Here is a 24,070-nt window from a genome sequence, read left to right as displayed (position 1 = left end):
GTCCTGTAAATACAAATCAGTTTACCAGTCTGCACTCAGGTCAGCTGCATAGGATAAACTGCCAAGGGCCACAAGTTAATTGGCAGCTACATGTGATAACTTGTCTTAATGCAACAGCTACTGTTCCAACATTGTGTCTTGTCCCCTGTGGGTCTGCATGTGTGTTGATGGGTGACTGAACTTGTCTGCTCATGTCTCTCAGTCAGCAGGGAGAAACACACACCTGAACCCCCAGCACACAGAGGGACCTCTGCTGGGTAATAAGGGCTGACTGCATACAAATAGGCTACTGTCAAAACGTCAGTTATTACATTAAATAATACTAAAGGAAAATTGTCACACAGAAAGCAGAAAAATCTAAAAAAAATGATATTTTGATGTAGTCCTTGTATAGTTGCTGCTAAATGATTACCTTCAGTGTGTGTGTGTGTGATTGAGCCCTTGTGATCTGTCTCAGGCTAATGAAAGACATCTGACTGATACTGATGAGTTCTGCAAGAAATCAATTATGTAGCCATCAAAAACATTAATGTTCTCATCTGATTGAATGGAAAAGGGTCTTTGTCTCTCTTTGTGTAATTACTATCAACTATTCCATCAACAAGAATAGAGCTTGGTGAAACTGCTTTCTCATCATATGCACTAAATGTCTGGAATGAACTTCAAAACACCTTAAATCTAGAATCACTTACAACTTTCAATACTCTTAAAAATCTTTTAAAGATCTCTAACTGAACAGTGTAATTGCTTTTAGCTAGGTGTCCTATAAGTTGTATGTCTGTATCGGCTTAAGTGTGATGTCTTGTTTGTGTTCTAGTATGTATAGAGATTTTTTGGTGTAGTATGTAACCTTTGTCTTGTCTTTAATGTATTTTGAAACCTTTTGCCAACAGTCTGGGCCAGGACTCCCTGAGAGAAGAGTTACTGTAACTCATTGGGACTTTTCCTGGTTAAATAAAATAAAAAATAAAGCAGAATGGGGTTAACACAAGCTGCATTTACTCTCACCTATACAAGGACTTAGATTGTAGGCACGTTATAGGATCTTGCAGCCTCAGTTTTGGTGGGGTTAATAATTACCTTTGTGGTTATTTTAACACAAAAGGTAATCCAAAGATTGATACTGATCAACTGTGGAAAACAAGAAAAACAAAAATATCAAAATGAAAATAATTACAAAGAAAGTTATCCAAACAGCAAACAAAAGTGCAAAGCCGATAAGTTGCTTATAACAGAAAAAAGAAGTTTCAACATGGAGATCTTTATTAAAGCTCAGTTTTCCATTGTACAAATGTCATCATAGTTGAAACTGCATGCAGTGGCTTAATTTGAGGCACGTTACTAAGGAGAATGAGCATGGAACAAACATTTAAAATAAAAAACAAATAAAACAAAAGACATTAAATTGCATAACTTAATCTTATCGATATTGCAGTTAAATTCAACTACAAAATTATGTGTCCAATATTATTATGTTGTTTTTCTGTGGAGACGTAACATAAAAATTCACTTATTAAATGCAGAACAGTGGGAGAAACTCTAATAGCAGTTAAGACAAGTTAGGAAAACAATTAATTTTGCATTAGGAGTATTTTTGCCACTAAAGCTTAAGGAGATAACAGAAGATGAGAGGCACAAAGACAAATACTGGAGGCATGACAATTACCGCATCCAAGTGAAATGTCTCTATCGGGGTACAATACACTTTTTAAATCTCAGTTAAACCTGAGCACTGTATTCACTGAGGTCTAAACCACAAGAGACACTAGAGATTATGATGTGCTGCATGTTTTGATATCAGAAAAATTAAGCAGTCAATGCCAAAGTGAATTTACGTTAGAGATCCCGACAGACAGCGTTCTTAACCTGACGTTTAACACTACAGAGCTATGGGTGAAAAACAGAAAAAGAGACAACATGCTAAAATGTACCCCGCACAACAAAAGAACAGCCAAATAATGATGAAATGACAGCAATTTACAGAATGTGGTTATAACTCTACCGTACTTATAATTTTATCATTAGTTAATCCTCTTGTCATGTTTATTCTTCATAGAAAGCATACATATTGCAGCATGAGAAGAAACTATGTTATATCCTCTTTTCTGGAAACATTAAAGTCCAGGTCAGGTCACACCAAAGAAAAACAAAATCAATAGAACAGGCACATACAAAGTAACCCATCATATTGGCCTCCTGCACACTAGTCATCATACTGAAGCTACTCTTGGTTTGACTGCTGTCCACAATGTCCCACAGCAACAAGTCAAGAGCTCTGGTCAACAAACGTAGCTTGGAGAAGATCTTCAGATGATCCCACAATGTTACATATCACCACAGCATATTCTACTTTTGGCAAAACAAAAAGCTTAAAAATTGATTGGTCACATTGGTTGCATTTTTAGTTTAAAAACCAACAACCTTCATAGCACAGTATACAGGCAGAAAGTGAAAATGGACAAATAGAGAGAATAGAATTCTGACCTACAACAGTGAAACAAAAAACATCTGACAAAAAGGCAGGAAAACAATTGCTGAAACTCTCCTTCTGTTTCTTTTCATGACACTTTTGTTTGCTTGTTTTTATGTTTAGCTAGTCCCATAATGCAACCTGAGGCACAACATGAAAGTCTACTTTCTGAACTTACACAGCTTCTCACTGCTTGCCTTTAATGGTTGACCTTACAAAAAGGAAGCAACAATTTATCTTTTCATCATAAGAGAGGAAATACATTGATGTACATGGATCAAAAATGACAATATATTATCAATAACCAACATTAATCAATCCCTATTGCCAAAAATATTAAGACCAGGGAAGAGTGGTAGGGAGAGCAGAGTAGTAGCGCCTTTGCATGTGCGCCCGTCACAGTACGGTCTGCTTTCCGTGGGAATGTTGAAGAGAGGGGTGGAGGTACATGAGGGAGGGTCGGGGGTGAGGAAAAGTAGGGAGATAGGAAGGACAGACAAGGAGAGGAGTTCACCAGCCCTCTCGGATATTTGTCGAGTGTGTTTGTGCATTGTGTGTGAGTGTGTGTCCTATCGGTATGAAATCATGTTGGGTTTTATTCCCACTCTGTGGTGCCAGGTGGTTTGGAGGTAAGATCATACATGACTCTGGAGATGCCTGGGATCTTCTTGATCTCATTTACCATCTTCAGCACCACCTGGGAAAACAGATGAGACAAATAACTCCTGAAACACTGAACTACCAGAAAGAAGACATTGCGATGCTCCTTTTATATTATTCAAATGATTCTTGGGCCGATAACGCTTAATCCCGGAACCTAGGTTAGTATCAATGATGGTAAGATGATACCACCAAGTCTAGCAAAACACTAAGACCAAGTTGAGAGGTTGAATCGTGGCATACCTCCTCTGGGATATGGTTGCCTGGCATGGCGGGAATGCCGGTCATGAAATCGCTGGTGATGAAGGTGCGGACCACCACAGAGCGTCGACACGATGGCTGCTTTTGCAGTGGGTCACGATCAAAGTGCAGGGGGGTCAGGATGACCGGCATCTGGCTGATCTTACCAGAATAGCCTGAGTGAGGAGCCGGACAGAGACATATTAGTAAAAAGAAAAGAAATAGCATACAACCATTCAAGACACTCAAAAGAAAGTTTCTATGACAAACGGTACAGAAAAAGGGGAATTAATAAAAAAAAAAAGAGAGAAGATTTAGTGTGAAATCTAATTAGCACAATGGGATACAGAGTGAAACCATGGCCACAGTCAGGAAAATACAGACCTATCAAGAAAGAGAGTTCTTCTCACTGGAGAACAAATATCTGGTTTGCCTGTGAGGAAATGTTAAATTCCCCATGTGGATGCAAGTGTGCAGACACACACACTTTCCTGGATACATATGTAGGCATAGTAATACCAGGCTTTGTAAAAGGAGTAAATGGTTTAAGAGAAACTGTACGGTTAGATAGTCTTGTGGTTGCATCTTGTTTGCATTTACTCAAATATAGATTATCCCAAATAATCTGTAATGCTTCATTACATAGGGCTAAATTAAAATGTCTAAAACTCACTTGGACACAGACACACACACACACACACACACACACACTTACCAGACTCTCGAAGGATAGAGTGAGCTACAAAGTCAGCCTGTCTGAGCGTGCTCAGAACGCCTGTGGTCAGGAAAGTTGGGGTAATGTCTGTTGGCGGCTCTTTCATGTGGGACCCAAACACATACACAACTCTGGAAAAAGGAAAGACATGAATGAATGGGCGTGTTTGTGTGTTCTACTGATCATTGACTGCACTTAGTGTCTAATGTGAGGACCAAATATTACTGAGGACCAATGAAGAGTACAGATGTAAGCAAAGAGTGTGTATTACCTGTTGATGCTATGGCACATGCGAGGGATGAGTCTAGCCAGGAACATGAGAGATTCCCAGTGTGGAGACTCTTTACTTGTGATGCCGCACACGTAACTGTAGGATCGGCAATCACCCTGAGACCAAAGAAGTATTTTTATGTTATTTTTACCGTCAGAACAACAAAGAAAACAAAACAGAACAAACATCTTCAGCAAATGTTAGCGGACGCATTTGTCATTTTCCAAACATTCTTATTTTTCAGTTAAATAAACAGTCAAAATTCTATAAACAGAGTATGCATATCTGTGTGTTTTCACTTCCAAGAAATCCCCCAGGCAATAAACGCTAACCGTGTTTGTCCAATGTCTCCTGTCTGTCCCACAATTTGAGGTTCAGGGTAAATTTAAACTCTGGCCTCAAACAGGAAGTAAAAGGACACACCCACACACCCACACTGGCTGACTGCAATGTTTGGATGAGAAAGTATCATGACAATCCTTTTCTCCAGGCAACACTGGAGGTCAGTATAAACTACTCGGGATGTGATGTGTTGTTTTTTCGCCATGTTTAACTATTTCTACAGAACACACTCTTTGTATGTCAGCCTAACATTGGTCAACATAAGTGAAGTTGAGGAAGAAACTAAAATGTGCAAGAATAGTTATAACAGATCCCTCCCATGACTAGGCCTAGAGAGAGTCAACAAGTAAGACACTGAGATGCTTTGGGTGGGTGGGTGTGTCTAGGGGTTAACCACTAAATTATAGTTATAACACAGCGAGACACTGTTTCAAGCTTCCCCTGCCTCTGGACATTCAGCAGCAGTGGTAGAGACATTTAAATTGTCCACATACATGTAGCCTACATGCAACAGCTCCTAAACCAAAAAGCTTTGTAGCCAATCATTGTTTTGGATAAAAAGCAAGCATTTTGTTTTGGAACATTAACCTATAACTAATTTTTTTATTTGGGCCCTAACAAGCAACTATTTGGACTGCAGGTTAACACATTTGGGCTGCACATCACTGGAAGCATTATTCACAGCATGTGAGATAGAAGATGATATGTAGACAGTAAAAATATGTAGACCTTAAAACCCTAAAATTGTAAGTAAAGCCATCCAACAAGATTTTGCTGGGCACTGGACAGACAACAGAGGAACTGGTTGGGTTTTATGAATTGATTGACCCAAAGGGTTACCTGGACGCCGACAGTTTTGATGGGCAGTAGGAAGGCATTGAGTGAATGAAGGCTGGTGATCTGCATGAGCTTCTCTTCCTCCTCGTCCGATATGCATGACTTGACTCTCTGCAGCAAGGCATGGGGCTGGAGGTGAGAGAGAGAGATTTAAAGAAGCATGATAAAACTGGAACTGAAAGGACAGAGACCTCAGAAATAACTGTCTATGTTGTGACTACCTTTTTACTCATTTTGGGAACACTTCTCATTTAGCAGCTTCAAATGTGTCCATCATCTTTGTCACAAAAACCATGATTTACAATGTCAAAGTAGAAAATCTACTACTGCTATCAGACAACCAGCCACAAACAGCCCACATGTAGTGTGACTTCTGTATATGTGCTCTATTTTTCAGGGTGATGCCCTTCCTTTAGCAGCAAAGTGAAAAACAAGGTACCAAAAATAAACTAGACACAAAACCTCTTTAAATCCTCAGACTTATTTGGGTTTTGGTCCAATGTAGCCAACCAACTACCAGAGGCTTCACATTGTTACCTTAATAATTAACCAGTCAGGACAATTGGACACCACAACTGTCTTGGCGTTGCTAGGGGGGTGTGTTCCGTGAACACTGACTCTGACACACACACACGCACGCGCACACACACGCGGGATTATCACCCAAGTCATATATAATCACTGTATTTAACATATTGTCATTGCAAATACATGATTCAGGATTTATTTACAGTTACTTTTCATGATAATTATGCTTTGTCCTGACCTTTTTGACGCTTGCAGAGAAGTCTGTGATAATTTTGAGGATGTTGTTTGTTTCAGCGAAGTCCTTACAGATGTAGGGCTCCTCTGCACAAATCACTCTGATGGACAAACCAGGACCTAAAAGGCAAAGCAGAGAGGAGGTGCACTTTTTAGCAAATACAGGAGTGACAGGAGGACAGTTTTGAGTTTGTCTGATTGAATAAGTAAATAGGTATAGCAGGAAAGAGAGAAAGATATAGATAGGAGACAATGGTAGAAAAAAAATCATCACTAAGCATTATATTAATAATCGCGTTTGTAAAGTTTTGTCAGAGCAGTCAGATCATAGGCATGTGTCCATGGTAAAATTTTAAGTTTTTGATTGGTATATTATTTGTTGTGTTTATTATCAGGCCCCTCCAAAAAGCTTTTAGTAGCTTATTTGGGGGTTCCCCATTTCACGCGGCCTGTATGTGATCATTGTACCTCATAAAATTGTGTCTAAATATACAATGAGACGTGTGAAATAAACAAAACAAAAAAATATACTTGCCAGGGAAAGGGTGTCGGGAGACAATCTCCTCTGGCAGGCCCAGCTCTCTCCCCAGCGCTCTGACCTCATCTTTATGGAAATCTTTGAGTGGTTCGATTACTTTTCCCTGGAGGATCAGAAATGAGTGGAATCAGCATTGCCACAGTGTGGGAGTAAGGGGTATGTTTAACTTGCATAGCTGTGTGTTCATATAAAAAGTGCTGAGCAAAACAACAAAAAACAGTAAACAGTAAGCAGTAAACAGCTAAGGAGTGTGAATGTTCTTCACAGAAGCTTCAGTGCTCCTTTCATATGTAGTCTAATACCACTGTTAAAGAAGGAAAAACTCTTTAGGGGATGAAGGATGACGTAGATAATGTACACTTTCAATAAACAGTAAATTATGTTTAGGTGTTTTGCGTCCTCCCAGTGTTTAAGGAATATTTCCTGAATGTGTGGACACAGAAGATGTTTTTCAATGAGTCAGGGTTACAGCATTATTGCTCTGCTTGTGTGACTTTCATAAGATCTGCTCTAAACTGAAACAGCAGATGTTCTTTTTACACAGACTTATGGTTTACAGCATTGAGCAGAAGTTCATGTCACTCTTGTATCATGCAGTCCTTCAAAGCATTATGAGATGCAAAAGAGTAAAGTCTGAAAATCTGTCTCTACCACTGCATCAAACTGTCTGTGCAGCCTGCAACAAAACCTATTCTTATCAGAGGCGACTCCTTCCCTCTGCTCGAAATACAAGCTTGTATCATTTAAGGAAGAAAGTTAGCAAAACTAAAAGACATACTTTAGTTTAAGAAGTAGTGGCCAGAAGTCACTGTGTAGATGTAATGATATGAGCAGCATATCAGTGGATGTAAAAACTATGTGCAATGGTGATGCCCATCCTCAAAGCAAAAATACAGTGTATTGTATTGTGGAATTCAAATTACTTTATTTGTGGTGATTAACCATGGCATTTAGCAGAATCTGTGTCCACCTAATAATATGTTATGTAATTCTGCCATTTTTGTAAACAATGACTGACAGATGGCTTAGTGCTATTTGGCATTCAACTAAAATGATTTGTTATTCTGTGTCCTTCTTGTCTAATGGTATAAATGTATGCATTTATAATTGTATCCATTTTACTGAATATGGTGACCACATGCTAAAGCAGCAATATGTATTAGGGAAACTAATAGGTTAGTTTTTGTGTGGGTATGTGCATGTGTGCAGTACCTCATCTCTGAGTTTGCGGATGAGCTCAGTGTCGTTGTGGTGTGTTTTGATGACCTCTGCTTTGCCGCTGGCAAGGTGAGAGGCACTCTCAATGAGATCAGGCCGCAAGGTACCCTGGGCCAGGAAAACCTCTTCTGGCTTCAGATTCATCTCTCCAATCACTTCATTTGCCACCTGTGAAGCAACACAAATCACAAAGTCACATGTATTCCATGGTAACAATGCTGCAGGGAAAACAAGCTTGCAGGTTCAAATCAAAGTGTGATATATGACAAAGACTTTCCACAACAGAAAGGATTGAAACCCAGTACTCACTTTGACAAATGTATCTCCAATGATTTTCCTTTTCTCTTCTGGGTTGGTAGTCATGTTCAAAGTCTTGCTGATGCGTTTTCGTGGCGTCCTGTCCTCCTCAGAGATGGGGAGGGTTGTCGTTCCGTTGTAGAAGGTGTGAGCTGCATTTACCACTAAATAGAGCAACATTTTAGAGGGAAAAAAACAAAAGGAAGAAGACACCATTGGGTCACAAGCAACACAAAAATGTTCTTCTCCAAGACAACATCAAAGACAAAATAAATATAATACTTCAGTACCTTGTAATATCCTGGGTTTTTATTTTGTTTTTATCATTAATTAGTCATATGGTTTATAAAATGTTGAAAAAAAATGGCAATTACTCATCACATGGCAATGTAAACTTTAATAACAAGTATAAGAAAGTACAATCATGGGGTGTACTAAGTTGTGGTCTTATTGTACCACCCCTACTTCATTAAGACCACCAGGACGTTTGTCCCTACCTTTGAGTTTGATGCCCAGCTTGGTGAGGGCCTCCTCCACACTCAGACTCTCTCTCTTCCTCATGAAGCCGTTGTCGATGTGAACTGCTATCACCTGGTCTTGGTTAAGAGCTTTGTTAAGGAGAGCTGTGCAAACTGTTGAGTCTACCCCGCCGCTCAGCAGCACCTGAAAAAAACATTACAGTCATTTACTGTGCAACCAGATAGTTGAGTAGAGACATTCAACCGCTAAAGAGATACATGTGTAACCCTGCTAAATTAAGGAGGAGGTATTAATAAACCCCTTGCACTTACTATGTTTTGCTCTCTGATCAGCTATGTGTCATATTTTTAGTCATGTTAGCCTCCAAATGTATTACTCATGTTGTCTTGGAAATATCTGGTGTTTTTCCCCCTGGTATAAAATATTAGGCATCATGAACTCAATCAAAAAAGACATGACTACAGCCTTGACACTTTTTTTTGACTTATAATTAACACACACACACACACACACACACACACACACACACACACACACACACACACACACACACACACACGATTGAAAGACATAGCCCTCAGACTGTAGTAGAAGAGCAAGAAACAGAGGCTGCATGTATTTCTTTAAATATAAATCCGGTGCTGAGCCTTTTTCTTACACTCATTTATCGCCTTTACACTCCCCTGAGACAAAGCCCAGTTTGAAGCCACTCAGGGAGCAGACTACCTCTTTTCAGATAAAACAGGGTTTAATTTGAGAGTTTAATTGGTTCTACTTTACTTCCCACTATTGCTGCTGTCACCACTTTCTGAGTGGCTATCACGCTTCACATTCCCTGCCCCAGCTTTAGAATTTTAGTCCAATAATCTCCCATTATAGGTTCAAATGTGCTGGGAAAATAATTTTTTTCTCTCTTTTCTGATGCTGGTTCTTCTTTTAAGTCATCACCATGCCCAAAAAAATATTTGAATAACACAAACAATCATGAAAACTTTGTGCAGTTTTACTCACCAGGACTTTAGACTTGTCAACTTTTTCTCTGATGTCATTGATGCACACCTGTTCGCGGTTTTGTACGGTGAAATTACTTGTGCATCCTGCAATCTCGAACAGGAAGTTACGCAGCATCTCAATGCCTCTCTCAGTCAAGTCCACTTCAGGGTGAAACTGTGTCCCATACAGCTTCTTCTGTTCATTAGCAATTCCTGGATGGGAAAACAGATGTGGCAGAGAACTGTTACCGTTGCCATTTATCATCTTTGAATGCCACTTATACATTCAAAATTAATTCAAAAAACTATAATAACATAAAAAATAAAATCAGGATTTCAGATAGATTGGGAAAAATAGACAAAAATACAGATTGAACATTCTTCTCAGAGTGTCGTAAATACATACACAGTCCAAGGCCTTCTAACAAATACAAACAAATATAGCTGTTTATGTGAGTGTACAACCACAATCTATTTTCGATTATGTTATTGAGGGCCACAACCCAATTCACATTCTGCTCACCGGCAATGATGTTGCCTGATCGGGCCACCACTTTAAAGCCATCAGCCACTTTATCAACGCTGTCTCCATGGGTCAGCAGGACCAGTTCCTCCTTCTGGAGGCCTCTGATAAGATGAACACAGATGCTGACGTCAGAGGAAGATGTGTGGTGTTCAATACCATTGCATATACCGGTAATAGTATTATGTGTACAGGCCCACCTTTCACTGGGTGCATGTGAGTTGAGTGTGAGGACAGACAGCAAAGGGACTTAAGGAGAACTTTTAGCCAATTATTTTAGACTCTGCAATATTTGTGTAACAGCAAAGGGAAAATATGTGACTACTGGAATGCTTCTGAAGGTTATTTAGCAAATATGGCAGTGACAAACCAGTTGAGCAGCAATTGTGTTTTACAGACCACAACATTTTGTCAGTTATTTAAGAGAAGTGATGGTACTATACTCACCATAAGATTGCATGACTATACACACACAAACTATCTTCAATATGTTAAATTCTTGTCAAATGGACCCCATTCGCCTTCCATCTACAGCTGAATGCACTGGCAAACAAACACCAGCTGAAGGGGCGATGCTCAGTATGTCAGCTTCTGTCATCTTCCCTCACCAAATATATCAGATTATAAAGTTACGCAAGGATAACGCAAGGTTAACGCAAGGATGTGTAGCTCTAAGAAGCCAATTAGAACTACTGCTTATATTGACACATATTTTATATATAATAACACATAAAGGTCAATTTCATTTGCTTGTGATCCACTTGAGCAGCCATATTACCTATAGAGAGAACAAGTGTTGTCCAGTCCAATACTGAACACTCCATCTTCCCTTACACTCTTTTTGTGTACTGTGCCGCCAAAAACTTTATTCATCATCTGTAACACACACACAAAAAAATAGTGTTATTTCAAAGAAGTTACAACTGCCAGCTGTCAAGAGAAATTTGCTAGACTGAGAAGGGATGGCGGCTGGTTTTAATTTCCAGGCCAGCTGGGAAAATTGAGCAAGTAATTCTCTGATCTCCCTCAGCTATTGTTAAAGTGCCCTTGAAGAAGGTGGTGAAGTCCCAGCTGGCCCAAGAGAGCTGAACAGCAGCATGGTGTAGATTGTTCGCAAAGCGTAGCTACTCATAGTGAATGTGTGTAACATAAATGCTTCCTTGAACAAAGGCCTTGTGGAAGAAGGAGGGTCTACCTGTCTACCTAATCACTATAAACGCCTCCCATCACAGAATTTTACTGTGTATGTATCTGTATGAATACCTGCATCCCATAGCAAATCCCAAGGACAGGCTTTCCAATAGTGAAAATGGCAGGATCGAACCAGGGGGCATCTTCTGCGTACACAGAGGCTGGACCTCCTGAAATGATGATTGCTCTGAGAAGTGCAAAGGAGACATAAACAACCAAGGCAAAATATACTATAAAAGATTTTCTTATTGGCATAATGATGTAATAAAAATGCTACAAGGCAAACAAGAACAATCCCCCCTGAATAATATGCTTCTCATGCTCACCTGTAGCCTTGTTCTCTGATAGCAAAGGCTGGCGTCTCTAAAGGGAGGATCTCAGAGCGTACACACATCTCTCGCACCCGTCTGTCAATCACCTTGCCATACTGGGCCCCAGCATCCAGGATCGCCACCGCCCCCTCACATGATCCATTCTGCTCTGCACTGCTGATCTCCAGCTGTTGGCACGCACATTCAGAAATACACACATTCTGTTGAGCTGAGCAGGCAGAAAAGTATACATTCATAGTCGCTTTTGCACACTACCGTTTACCAAATTAATTTGACTATCACACACAGAAAATATAAATGCTGTCCTTAGTTTCAACAATTTGGTGGTGCTTTGGGTTATATGTTTTGTGAGGCAACCCATTCCTCCTCAACAAAATTGTGCTTCACTTCTGACCTACCCATGGAAAATGTGACTTAATAAGGCCTAACATGATTATGACCATGTGAGCTTCAATACAGACACAAATTTACTATTGTGAAACGTGCAGTAACCCAGTAGAATCACATGAAACCCACAAGTTAGTCAGGCTATTAGTGAGCAGGATAATAGTTAGTTTATTAAATATAGCACATTAACAGAACAAAGTCACCAAGTGCTTTTCAAGAGTACAACTGTTAAAAATAGGACCAAAAAACAAGCAATAAAAAATAGAAACACTTTTGATAAAAACCTTAAATCACGTACTGTAAAATAATAGTATCCCGTTTTACATTCGCAACTCTGTATTATAATAAACATATCCGCAGATCAAAGTTTGGGATACAAAAATTAAAGAACTAACGGTCGACAGCAGTTAGATCACTGACAGCTAATTAATCTCCACAAACTGGCTACACTAGCTAGAGCAAAAAGAGAAACATGATCCCACGTGGTTTACTAAAACACTTCCGTCGTGGATGTTTTCTAAAAACAGCTTGCATCAGACATACTAAAGTTACCATCGCCTTCGGTTTCAATCACTGCAGCTCTAGCATTACTATCACGACAAAAAAATACTTGATAGTTTTACAGCAAACTTCAAAATCAGCGGATACCATAGCAGCAGTGGTGGCTCTAGTTGTCAGACCGTTAACCGCAAGTTGGCTCATACTAGCTTAGTGACGACGTTAGCAAACCTGTCAGATAACGTTCCGTGTGACAGTAACCATATATAATAAATTAGTTTGCCACAAGCTCAATGTCACTTTTAAAAATGAATGTCAAATCATTCATAATATTATAAGAGTAATACATATACATATGACTTCAGTTAGTTGTACTATCATTACACATTCGGACCTCCCGGCTAAAGCTAGCTATCAAATTGTCTATGTAGCATGTTAGCTCGAGGATACTATAAACAGTGGGCGAGTATTTTTATTCCTAGGATGACGAAGGCATGTTCCGCCCCACTCTGCGTCTGGTTGGCTTACCCTGACATTCCTAACCTAACCAATCCCACTCCTCTTGCCTAACTCACGCCAACCCAAACAGAGTAGGCAACTAGTACTAACAAATCAGAGGGAGAGTAGGGCGAGTCATGCCTTTGCCATCCTAGGATTTTTTAAGGCAAACGATAGTAACTAATCACCATTAGCCTGGTAGCAGCACGTCCTGCGAGCAGCTGGTTGAGTTAGCGGAGCTATGCTACAACCCACGCGGTGCTTGGAGGCAAAGGGTCTTGGGAGGGATCCACCATAAGAAGACAACAGCCACGTCCAGTGTGAAATATGGGAAAGCGTTATGCTAAACATACTAAAGATATCCTGACGGCTAGTTAGCAACGTGTTAATGTTATACTGCAACAGGCATTCACAGCGTACTCATTGCTCCTCAGCGGAACTGGTAGTGCCGAGCTCTCTAACTTTCCCCCCCGAGGTACACGCAGGCCGTAATTAACAGAGAGGACTACAACAGCAATCAGGGTTCTAACACGAAGTCACGCGGGCAACCCAGTATCAGAGCAGCGGGTACTCCCCGGTCCACTGACCTTGTCTCCGTTGCACAGAGCCATGGAGGACTGCCGTGTTGTGGAATGAGCTCTCCCCTTTGCCTCGGTGTCCCAGGTCTCAGAGAGAGAGAGAGAGAGAGAGAGAGAGAGAGATGGAGAGAGAGAGCCCGCTCTACTGGTTAGCTCCTGGCTCAGCACGCCGACTACTGTTTCAAAAGCAGATTAGGTTGTTGGGTTGAAGGTGGGCTGTCACAGTCTGTCCACTGGTTGGGAATAACTTTCACAGTGTGAACAGACTAAATAAACGTCTGTGTCTCTGTGTCCTAGGTGGAGCGCAAAGTTAAATCCACAAAATGAGAGTGGCCCCAAGAGGGATGGGCTTAGAGAGCATTGGAGAATTTGACTGATCATGTTATTTTATGATCATGGTTAGCTAGGTGCTTAATTTTTTTAAATAAAATGGACATTCGTAGTAAGGTATGCCAGTGATTCTCACAGAGGGATCTCACAGGATATTTGCCAATCCCTATCCCCCAATAGTTACGGGCGTCCAAAGCTAAATGAACACTTTTTGAACAATAAAGGAATGTGTCCTGATCCACTACACAATGCTGACATATCTCGGTTTCCAGACAAAACCGTGGGTTAGGACAGGGGCACAACGTGATATGGATAAACATATTGTATCACACTTTAATTAATTTCAGATTGCAATATCAATATTTTTTTGGAAACTCATTTGACGAAGTGTCTTTGGATTAAAAAAAAACAATGACAGTGTTTGTTTTTGACCAGTGACTTAAACATCTGACAAAGTACTTGATTCTTTAAATTCAGTATTAGCATAAAGCAGTCCTGCTCATATAGTTGCAATATTGCCAAACAACAGCCTAATACAAACAGGTAGTTTTAAAGGGATAGCTCTCTCTTTCACAGTTGATACATTTTTACATTCTCACTTCATGTTGTCGAGTCACCTAGAGACTGCACTATGTCAAAAAGGCCCAGTGATGAAGAAAGCCCTGTTAATATACAATCCACAAGCAAATGAGTCTAAACCTCATGCCTCAGACTCTTGTCAGGCGGAGACACCAAGTATGTGAGAGAAACCCCCTGTCCTTTGACACATCTACTACATGTTCCAGAACCTTTCCTTTTGACATGTCTTTTCCAGATCTAATCGTTCACAACACAAATTACCTTCAGCCTCATTGTCAATATGTGGCTTTTGTGTTTGCCATTGACATATTTCTTTTTTTGGCTTATCATAATGTAGAACAGTATCCCTATTTTCTCTACATAACGGTTATTGCATGCTTTCAGAAACCTTCAACATGTAATTCCCCAAAAGCTAAAGAGCAATTTCAAAGTAAAAAACACAAGTTCAGGTATCAAATAGACAGATGTCAAAGTTCACTTTGTGCTAATAAGTTCTTAGTTACCTTTAAATATTTAATATTATTTCCACACATAGCCTAAAAGATACATTTAAAAAAAAATGATATGATAGTGTCAAAATATGTTTTCAAAAAGAGGCAAGGCAACGGTTTTCAACCTAGGGTTGGCAAACATTACCAGGGGAAAATGTGTTATAGGCTACATTTATATACACCTTTTCTTTAAAGCAGGCATTTGGACAAATCACACACAGGTGCAACTAATTACATTAGTAATTGTGGCATATAATTGCTGGAACAGAGCCATCGTTAATGTTATTACTTCCACTTGTGCCATTCCCTGCTATGATAATAAGTCAAACATCTTCTGTGAATAAAGTAGGCCTATTATGTTCTTATTAATTGAGGAACAATTAAGAAACGACTGCTCTGGGAAGTTAAATGTTTTAGGGCGCATAATCAGAGTTTGAGAAGCATACTCGTGACGGTATCAGCGTCATCCTTTGGAAAGTGAAATGAAAAACACTTTACAACATGGCTACGGGTAATTTTAATTTCTGATTGGCTGGTAGGTGTCTGTTAAAACAAGTAAAACTATAACCATCACTCTAAACCAGTGCACAAAGAACATCAACGTACCCATAGCAACAGTAGGCCTATACTTCCTCTTCAGTTTGTGCCAACTCACTGGTGAAACAGTGCAGCACGGCTGGATTTTTTTATCCACCAGTGAATCTCTGTTCTTGGTGATATTTTAGGAATATCAGCATGCATATATTTTGACACATTCATCTCTACAAGACAGAAAGGCAATTGAGGATGCAGGTCCATGTAATTAGCGTTAATTGGGATTTTATTGGCGCATATTCACAAACAAATTCGCAGTTAATCAGATTACCTCAAACCAACTGAGACATAATAAATATGGGGCTTTTAGGGGCCCTAAATGATAAGATGCTGAAACTTTAACAAACATTAAACATGGATGGTTCTATGTGGTCTATAGTGACCAAATAAGATGTATTGTTACATGTTACACATGGTTAAAACTGTAGCTTTAAAGTGCTCTGTTATCACATGCGGATCCACCTAAATATGCTTGCTTGTTGTCACATGCCATCTGTGTGGAAAAGCAGCTTCACGTGCATTTATAGCAACCACAAGGCAGAGCATGTCGCTATTCATTATGTCTAACTCAAATGTGGTGTAATGGGTGCATCATGACTATTAACAAAAGACCTTCTGATGGAGGAGAATGTTTCAGTGTGGTTTCTGTTCAACAATTGCGTGGAGGCCAAAGGGATTTTAGATCCATTGCTTTTTTTCTTAATTTACTTCACTCCATTTTTTATTGTAGCTTACACTTAGGCTAACATTTGATTCTTTGAGTTCCAAACTAACACCTGAAATCACAAGTCACCCTTTTGTATCACTGCTCCGAATCAAAAATGTAATTAGGAACATGTCCACCACATGTGTGTGCTGATTATTACTTAACAATACCAAGAGATGCTAAAGCATGCTATAACAATGCTTGGGTTATATAGAAAAGAATAAAACATCACTTTACCCAAAAGCAAAACTTTTTTCCAGTAAAATATTAGTTCTGTTTAGGTATTCTCAGTTAAATTGCTTCTGTCATGTCCATCACATTTGACTGCATGTTATCTTAAGCTAAGATAACCTCAGATATCTGATATAATTCTGGGAAAAATATGACTTGTTGTGTTTATTCAGAAAACAAAGTTGTGCACAACTACTACAAGTAATATATTCAAAAAAGCACCAGACTTCAAATCATAATCAGTGAATGCATTACAAAAAAAACATTTCTTTCTTAAATGTCAAGGGCTTCACAATAAATTAATCAATATTGTCCAGTCCTATTATAAAGTGCCACACACTAGGCATTGGCTTAATATGCAACCAGGTTGATAGTACATTTCAGTCAAAAATACTTGCTAACAAATCAAATTACTACTATTTCTTGCAAGATATCTTGTTCACTGCTTTGTTTGGTGTTTACAATTATATTTAACTGTAGCCTATGTAACTGTAACATAACATAAAAATGACAGGATAACATTGTAAAGCTTCACGACTAGTTTGTGCTTTAAATGTGCTGGTTTATTGGGTGTTTTCTAGTACTGGTATAATTATTGGTGGGATATTTCCTCCCTCTGAGGATACAGCTTCTACTAAGCATGGCCCAAAGGATCAGAACTAGTCAATGATATATGTGTGCATATCAGGAGCAGGAGCGTGCATGTGTGCGTGCGCACGTGAGGACCAAGTCCAAAGTCCAAATCCAAATCCAGTCCACTATTGCTGTGAGCACCATTTGAAAGTAATTTCAGGCTCGAATTTTATGTTTTGTGCTTAAAAGTGCTCTTCAGACTGAATTTCTTTTATTTTCCCTGTGTTTGCACTGAAGCGGAACTCCTTGCAGTTGGGCTTTGACACGTCAGCTGAAGGTGCCGGACACATTTAGACGTCGCACACGTGGCACTTCCTGGTTCTTCCGTGTTGATGTTCACCGATGTAATCAGTTTTAAGTCAAACGGTAGTAATTTTCCTGTGTTTCTTACCTTCATTAAGATGCCATCAATTTGCGATTACATTAACATAGAATAAAATCGACTTCCCGTTGATTCCCTCTGTAATTCCGCTGTTTGAGTTCCGTTTTTCTTATTTGGCATGCAGTCATCATCACCAGGTATGCATGAATCATCTAGCTACTGCTTGTGTGATTTGACTTTTTCATCTCACGCATGTCCTTCTTAAGTCTTCTCATATCCTGTCAGAGACTGATTGCGAGCCAAGCAGTGAGTGTGGACACATGTACTAGTTTATGACTTATTTCACACTGGACAGCCAGGTGTCTCTTTCCCTTGTACCCTAACCTATAGTGTGTGACACCCTGGAAGTGGCACCCTCACCTTTCACCCCAATAATGACTGATTGCGACAATGTTTTTATTCACTTGGACAGGTGTCGCTTTCATGTATTCTTTTTTTCTGTCATGTATACATGCACTGTTTATATAAATGAGTCTGCTAGTCAGCATTACGTCAGAAACTCACTTGACCAATTTGCCAACTGTTTGATCAAGTGTAGTTGATGTTTTACTGCTTGTAGTTCACAGAGTGAAGTTCACTCATCCAGTTGGTTGTTTGCTACTATTACACAAACCTGTCTAATCAATTGTATTGTACCACCCTGTGCTCCATTTTTGTAGCTTATTGTATCTTTATTCTTGTTATGAACTGCCTCGTCAGTCTGTAACTTTCTGTATTGTTGCCATTATGGCTATGCTTTCCAAAATAAACCCATGGTAGCTTCTGAGACTTGCAATTAGTAATTAGCGATCAGTTAAGCTATTTCAGTACTTCGCTCTCATCTTTTTCTGCAGATTTGCTGAGGGCACAACAGGTTTGATGCCCACTGCTCCAACATGGAGCACTCAGATTTGATGACACACACGAATGGGCGGCAGAGGAAGATGGCGGGTGCCAACAACCCACCTGAAAACATGAGGTACATGGACAAAGAAGAGAAGAGCTCCTCTGAGCCAGAAGGAGAAGAGGAAGCAGAAGGTCTTATCAGAGGGTCAGACTCTGAGAACAGGAGGCACCGAGTCCGGCCTGGGATCCATGGCGAGTTGGGGAACGTGTTGCTTCTTCTGTTCCTGTATGTGCTTCAAGGGATTCCTCTGGGACTGGCTGGTAGCATCCCTCTGATCTTACAGAGTAAGAGCGTCAGCTACAAAGACCAAGCCTTCTTCAGCTTCGTCTTCTGGCCATTTAGTCTCAAGCTTCTCTGGGCGCCACTGGTGGACGCGCTCTACTTTAGCAGGTTTGGTAGAAGGTAAGAAGAGCACATGTATACTGTTAGTGTTAATTTTTTGATCTGTGTGGATAATTGTTGCTGCCCCTTTTTCCTAACACTGTGTATCTTTTTCCTGATCGTATCTATGCCACCCCCACGTCCCACCGGATTGTGCAGAAAGTCATGGCTGGTTCCCACACAGTTCCTGCTGGGCCTCTTCATGCTCTACCTTTCTGGGACGGTCGATTCACTGCTGCAGAGTGAGGGAGGACCAAAGGTGGTAACACTTACTGGAGTCTTCTTTATACTTGAGTTTCTGGCAGCCACACAGGTAAGTAATCCTTAACGTTGTGACAAATTCAGGAAAATAAATACATTCAAATAGATAGTTTCTCTCCTGTCCTCCAATGGCTGTACCTTTTCTGCCTCAAAGGACATAGCTGTGGACGGTTGGGCTCTGACAATGTTATCCAGAGAGAATGTGGGATATGCGTCTACATGCAACTCTGTGGGCCAGACAGCTGGATACTTCTTGGGGAATGTACTCTTTCTGGCTTTAGAGTCTGCAGACTTCTGTAACAAATACCTCAGAGTAGTGCCCAAGGATACAGGCATCGTCACCTTGTCAGGTATGACCTATCCCTGAACTATAGATTAACCGGAAAAATAGTCATTTGTGTGACACTTCACAACAGAGCAGGAATTTGGGTTGAATAAAGTGTATTTTCCACTAACGTTTTCTGTTCTCCTGCTGCAGACTTCTTGTTGTTTTGGGGAGTGGTGTTCCTGGTGTCCACGACTTTGGTAGCCATCATTAAAAGGGAAAATGAGCAGGGCAAAGGAAAGAGGAGAGTCCATGAGGAGACAGAGGGCGTCATGGATACCTACAAGCTGCTGTTCTCTATAATCAAGATGCCCACAGTCTTCACCTTTTGTGCCCTGCTTCTCACTGCTAAAGTACTTGACCACAACTTGATAACTATTTGGTTTACCCTTGAAATATAACTTTAAGGGTGTTGCTTTGCATGTTTGCTTTGAATAAAAGATTTCTCATGTGTCATCTCTTTGTGTGTCAGATTGGCTTCTCTGCGGCAGATGCAGTCACAGGTCTGAAGCTGGTGGAGGCTGGAGTTCCCAAGGAGCAGCTGGCATTGCTGGCAGTGCCCATGGTGCCTCTGCAAATCCTACTACCTGTGATCATCAGTAAATACACAGCAGGGCCCAGACCTCTGGATGTCTTCTACAAGGCCTTCCCTTTTAGGTTGTAGCACATTCACACAGGCACACAAACCCATGCATACACACATTCAATAAACCAAAAGCCAACAGTGGTGTTGTTTTGTGCTCGCAGGTTGCTAATCGGCCTGCTGTACGCTCTGCTGGTGTGGTGGACCCCCAGTGTGAAAGAAGAAGGAGGGTTCCCTGTTTACTACTATGCCATTGTGCTGCTTAGCTACGCATTGCATCAGGTTTTTATTTATTTATACCACTTTATTTTTCTCCACTTTATTCCCTTTTGCCGAGCCCTATCATAGTTTTCCAGGTGACAGGATCTCAGCAACGTGCAGACAGTGACCGACTGCTACTGTACAGTTTTACCAAGTCTGCGCTTAGGATGGGTAATAGAAACAGGCTAAAATGAGCTAAAACTTTGATCAATTGAGATTCTAAAAATTCAACTTTTCTGGTACTTTTGGCTTATGACCAAATATTTGCAAAACTCATGACATTCCCATCAGCTGCTATACCTTGTCTCATTTCCTGTCTCTGCCCCCAGATGTCACTGTGCAACAGAAAGAAAATCTAAAATATCAGGGATGGGAACATTTTTTACATGTCTGGCATATTTGAGTGAGGGAGGTTACATTTTCATCTCTGTTAATTTGTCTATCAATAGGATATGAAACCCACTTTATAAAAGATGTAGTTATTTGGTTTAGGAATAATGTATTGTATGGGTGTGATAAGTATGAAATTTTGGGATAGGAAGTGTAACAAATAATCAGCTTTAACAAATATTTCCCATGTTGCTACTTCAGGTGGCGTTGTACAGTATGTACGTGGCCTGCATGGCCTTCCATGCCAAAGTGAGTGACCCCCTCATCGGTGGGACCTACATGACCCTGCTGAACACAGTCAGTAACCTTGGCGGAAACTGGCCCTCCACTGTGGCACTGTGGATGGTGGATCCCCTGACTTCAAAGGAGTGTCAGGGGGCTGTCAGGCAGAGATGTGGCTCTCCAGACGAGGCCGGGGTAAGTATGCAGTGGGGGGTAATTACCTATTAAGTAATTACCTAGACTTGGTAAATTGATTCCTTTGTCCCTGTTCCCATCTCCAGCTGTGCATTAAGGAGGGCGGTCTTTGTGTGACTACATTGGACGGATACTACGTGGAGTCAGTGGTGTGTGTTGTGATTGGTTTAGCCTGGTGGGTGTGGTTAGGGAAGAAGATGAGGCGGCTGCAGGAACAGAGCCCCGCTGCATGGAGGTGCAGAGCTAATCAGTGATGACTGTATCATTACCACAGACGCTTATTTTCTTGCACCTCCACATACTCTGCTCTGAAAGCTGCTGAATGGTGGACACTTTCATTCCATTCTCATCTGTCTGATTTAGTCCCTCCGGTCCTGCTCTAGCTGCGTTCAGAAAACTCTCACACTTTCTCACCTCTGTCACCGTAAAATACATACATCTGATGAAAGACGCTGTTGTCTCTCTGAAGGTAAACATTGTTACAGGTGCTAACTGTGACAGTGTATAGTAAAACAAGAGGTCAGACTAGCAATATATTTTTTATTTTTTTTAAACCTTTCTGCTGCTCAGAACAGCCTAACCAAATGATCACGGGGACAGAATATTTTCAAATAACTTTCTGAGTTTGATGCTACCTGCTTGGATATCCAGTTAGAGTTTACTGTGTATAAGTACAATTGAAGTTGTTCTGTGCCTTTTGCCCCAAATGTGAAATAAAATAACTTGATCCTCTCCACATAAAAGAAATCTTGTAAATTAACATTAGTAAACTCCGCACTTCAGATTCTGGTTTACCTTCCCGGCAAGTCACCATTTAATTTATATTAAAAGGATACTAAAGGGAAAAGACAGGCAAAACACACACATGCACTCCTCCAAACTATCTGAAGTGAACTGATGCTGGTTAATCCGTGTAAATTAAGCCCGGTGTGAAGACTATCTTTCATTGCTGTTTGACTCAAATCTGAACCAATATTTTTTATTATTATTATTATTTAATTAGATGTTTTTCCTCTGAGGTGATTTGTGCCTTGTTTAGTGTTTCAAAGTCTTTCAAAGCCAACCTTGTTTAAGTTATCAAGGCAGGGAATATTAGTGTCATCTGAAGATGAGGTTGTTAAATTGCTGAAGATACATTGTGTAAATCATTAATACTGTAGTTTGGTAGATTACACAAAACAAGACTTAAGTTATTTGTTTTCTTTTATTACATACTTTAGAATATGACTGAGCACACATTCCTAATTAATTATTTTATTATTACAATCAATGGTTAAATTAACTGAGATGTCTAAATTAGGAAATGTTTTTTGTAGAAGCAATCTTTTATTTTTGGAAACGTTCCTTAAATCTGATTAGTTTTACCCAATATAGGACCAATTTAAATCTTTAATAGCAATATTGGACGGTGCAGCTTTAAATTGTTTAAACCTCTTGGTTATCAATATTGGTAAATTGTTTTTGCTCAGATATTTTTTAGTTGAAAGAATAAAACTACTTAAAAATATAATATGCACATTTTCTTTTCTATCTATCCTAGTAGGTCTCATTTTCCAGTTTTACTGATGCATTATGCTGTATACTAACAATTTATTACAGCAGTCCTAAGAAGACATTTTAACATCTATAAAGTCAGGTTTTGCAGTGTAGATCAAGAATCTTTCCATGGATCCCAACTGAGTGGGACAATAACACCAGCCTAAAATATAAGACAGTAAATGCATAGTGATTTCTTTTCCCTCCAAAAAAAATCCAGATCCCAGCCTCAGTTAGAAATTTGGTAAGCAGATATCCTGTTTGTATTGCATATTGTACATAAACTGAATGTTACAGTATTTTCTCTGAAGCCAGCATTGAAAGTCCAACTGCTGTCAGATGTAAATGTTGAAATACACAATCAGGGTTCATGTAAAGCTAAAAGCTTAATTTCTCTAACTCATTTTGCATTTAGTAGTAATAGTTTGTCCTGTACCAATGTTGTAAACCACATGTAAAAGCTCAAACATTTCCATATTACCATGGTAGCAGTTGTCTGAATTAATGAATCAGTTTATTTCACTTTAGACTACATAACTTTGCTTTGATGTTTATTGGCCTTTCATTTGTACCAGTATATCACTGTAATATGATACTTATTCCCGAGAGCCTTTTTGCCATTAACAGGGCACCATGTTTGTTTGGATTTTCTTTGACAAACAATGTGACTGTTGATTTCAGCTATATATGCATTTGTTTTTATGTTTTAGATCAGGGTTTTTACTTTACTCTGCTAAATTGGCTTTTAGGTTGTGGTAAAATACTGGTATTTCAGCAGCAGAAAGTTGTTTTGTTTTTTAACTTTACATTATTTATGTCCAAATCCCCAATCATATGAAAGAAAAGGATAGCACAGGGTGACAGTATCGGGAGAAATTTAAATATGCTAGCAGCAGACAACTTTGGCATTCATAGGATGCAATGTTAATGAGATTTGAAATAAATAATTTAAAAACAAATGTACCTTAAAGTCTCTAGATGTTTTATCTGAAACTTTGAATATAGATGATTCTCATCGGCATACACAAAAGACACTATGCATTCTGTATTTTATTTTTTTTACATTTTATTATTTTCCTTGCTTTTCAGTCCTTCCTAAACAAGTGAACTCTGATGCAAGAGGCTGTAACTGTTGCCCCGATTTGTTTTTGAGCATTAAACCCCACAACTGCAGACAGCGTCCAGATCAACTGGTGCCAGTCTCCAGTAGGAGTTCACTCCAGGGGTGTGATGTCCCGTCACCGCCGAGGCCCAC

General features: G+C 39.8%; 2 protein-coding genes across 6 annotated transcripts; one reads left to right on the top strand and one right to left on the bottom strand.

Annotated features, from left to right (window-relative positions):
* Positions 1-1,241: 1,241 nt before the first annotated feature.
* gmps (guanine monophosphate synthase) lies at positions 1,242-14,110 on the bottom strand. 4 transcript variants are annotated; one of them, XM_032509520.1, is made up of 16 exons: positions 13,839-14,110; positions 11,863-12,035; positions 11,609-11,723; positions 11,124-11,221; positions 10,346-10,449; positions 9,842-10,035; positions 8,848-9,013; positions 8,363-8,514; positions 8,048-8,221; positions 6,833-6,938; positions 6,302-6,417; positions 5,539-5,664; positions 4,357-4,472; positions 4,086-4,216; positions 3,374-3,546; positions 1,242-3,167 (listed from the first exon to the last, which is right to left on the bottom strand). In XM_032509520.1, the coding sequence occupies exons 1-16, from the start codon at positions 13,860-13,862 to the stop codon at positions 3,066-3,068; spliced, it is 2,070 nt and encodes a 689-aa protein (XP_032365411.1). In that variant the 5' UTR covers positions 13,863-14,110; the 3' UTR covers positions 1,242-3,065. The 4 variants fall into 4 exon arrangements, with proteins under 4 accessions (XP_032365411.1, XP_032365410.1, XP_032365409.1 ...); XM_032509519.1 differs by having other exon boundaries at positions 10,346-10,453; positions 11,128-11,221; XM_032509518.1 differs by lacking the exon at positions 13,839-14,110 and adding an exon at positions 12,904-13,066.
* Positions 14,111-17,508: 3,398 nt separating this feature from the next.
* On the top strand, positions 17,509-23,776 carry slc33a1 (solute carrier family 33 member 1). Of its 2 annotated transcripts, none has more exons than XM_032505739.1 (9): positions 17,509-17,759; positions 18,609-19,063; positions 19,202-19,355; positions 19,458-19,653; positions 19,782-19,981; positions 20,101-20,285; positions 20,376-20,493; positions 21,064-21,279; positions 21,366-21,618. In XM_032505739.1, the coding sequence occupies exons 2-9, from the start codon at positions 18,651-18,653 to the stop codon at positions 21,531-21,533; spliced, it is 1,650 nt and encodes a 549-aa protein (XP_032361630.1). In that variant the 5' UTR covers positions 17,509-17,759; positions 18,609-18,650; the 3' UTR covers positions 21,534-21,618. The 2 variants fall into 2 exon arrangements, with proteins under 2 accessions (XP_032361630.1, XP_032361621.1); XM_032505730.1 differs by having other exon boundaries at positions 17,656-17,912; positions 21,366-23,776.
* Positions 23,777-24,070: the final 294 nt, after the last annotated feature.

This window comes from Etheostoma spectabile, chromosome 3 (assembly GCF_008692095.1).
Source record: "Etheostoma spectabile isolate EspeVRDwgs_2016 chromosome 3, UIUC_Espe_1.0, whole genome shotgun sequence".
NCBI classification, from domain to species: Eukaryota; Metazoa; Chordata; class Actinopteri; order Perciformes; family Percidae; genus Etheostoma; species Etheostoma spectabile.
Note: the sequence above shows the minus strand (reverse complement) of the source record. Positions and strands in the feature narration are given on the sequence as shown.

Coding starts and splice junctions, on each gene's coding strand:
- gmps (XM_032509518.1), bottom strand. CDS start 12,957: ATGAGCCAACTTGCGGTTAACGGTCTGACAACTAGAGCCACCACTGCT. Junction 8,222..8,362: donor TTGGAGATACATTTGTCAAA/GTGAGTACTGGG, acceptor GTTGCTTCACAG/GTGGCAAATGAAGTGATTGG. Junction 3,168..3,373: donor GCAACCATATCCCAGAGGAG/GTATGCCACGAT, acceptor CTGTTTTCCCAG/GTGGTGCTGAAGATGGTAAA.
- slc33a1 (XM_032505730.1), top strand. CDS start 18,651: ATGGAGCACTCAGATTTGATGACACACACGAATGGGCGGCAGAGGAAG. Junction 19,654..19,781: donor AGGCATCGTCACCTTGTCAG/GTATGACCTATC, acceptor CTCCTGCTGCAG/ACTTCTTGTTGTTTTGGGGA. Junction 21,280..21,365: donor GCTCTCCAGACGAGGCCGGG/GTAAGTATGCAG, acceptor TCCCATCTCCAG/CTGTGCATTAAGGAGGGCGG.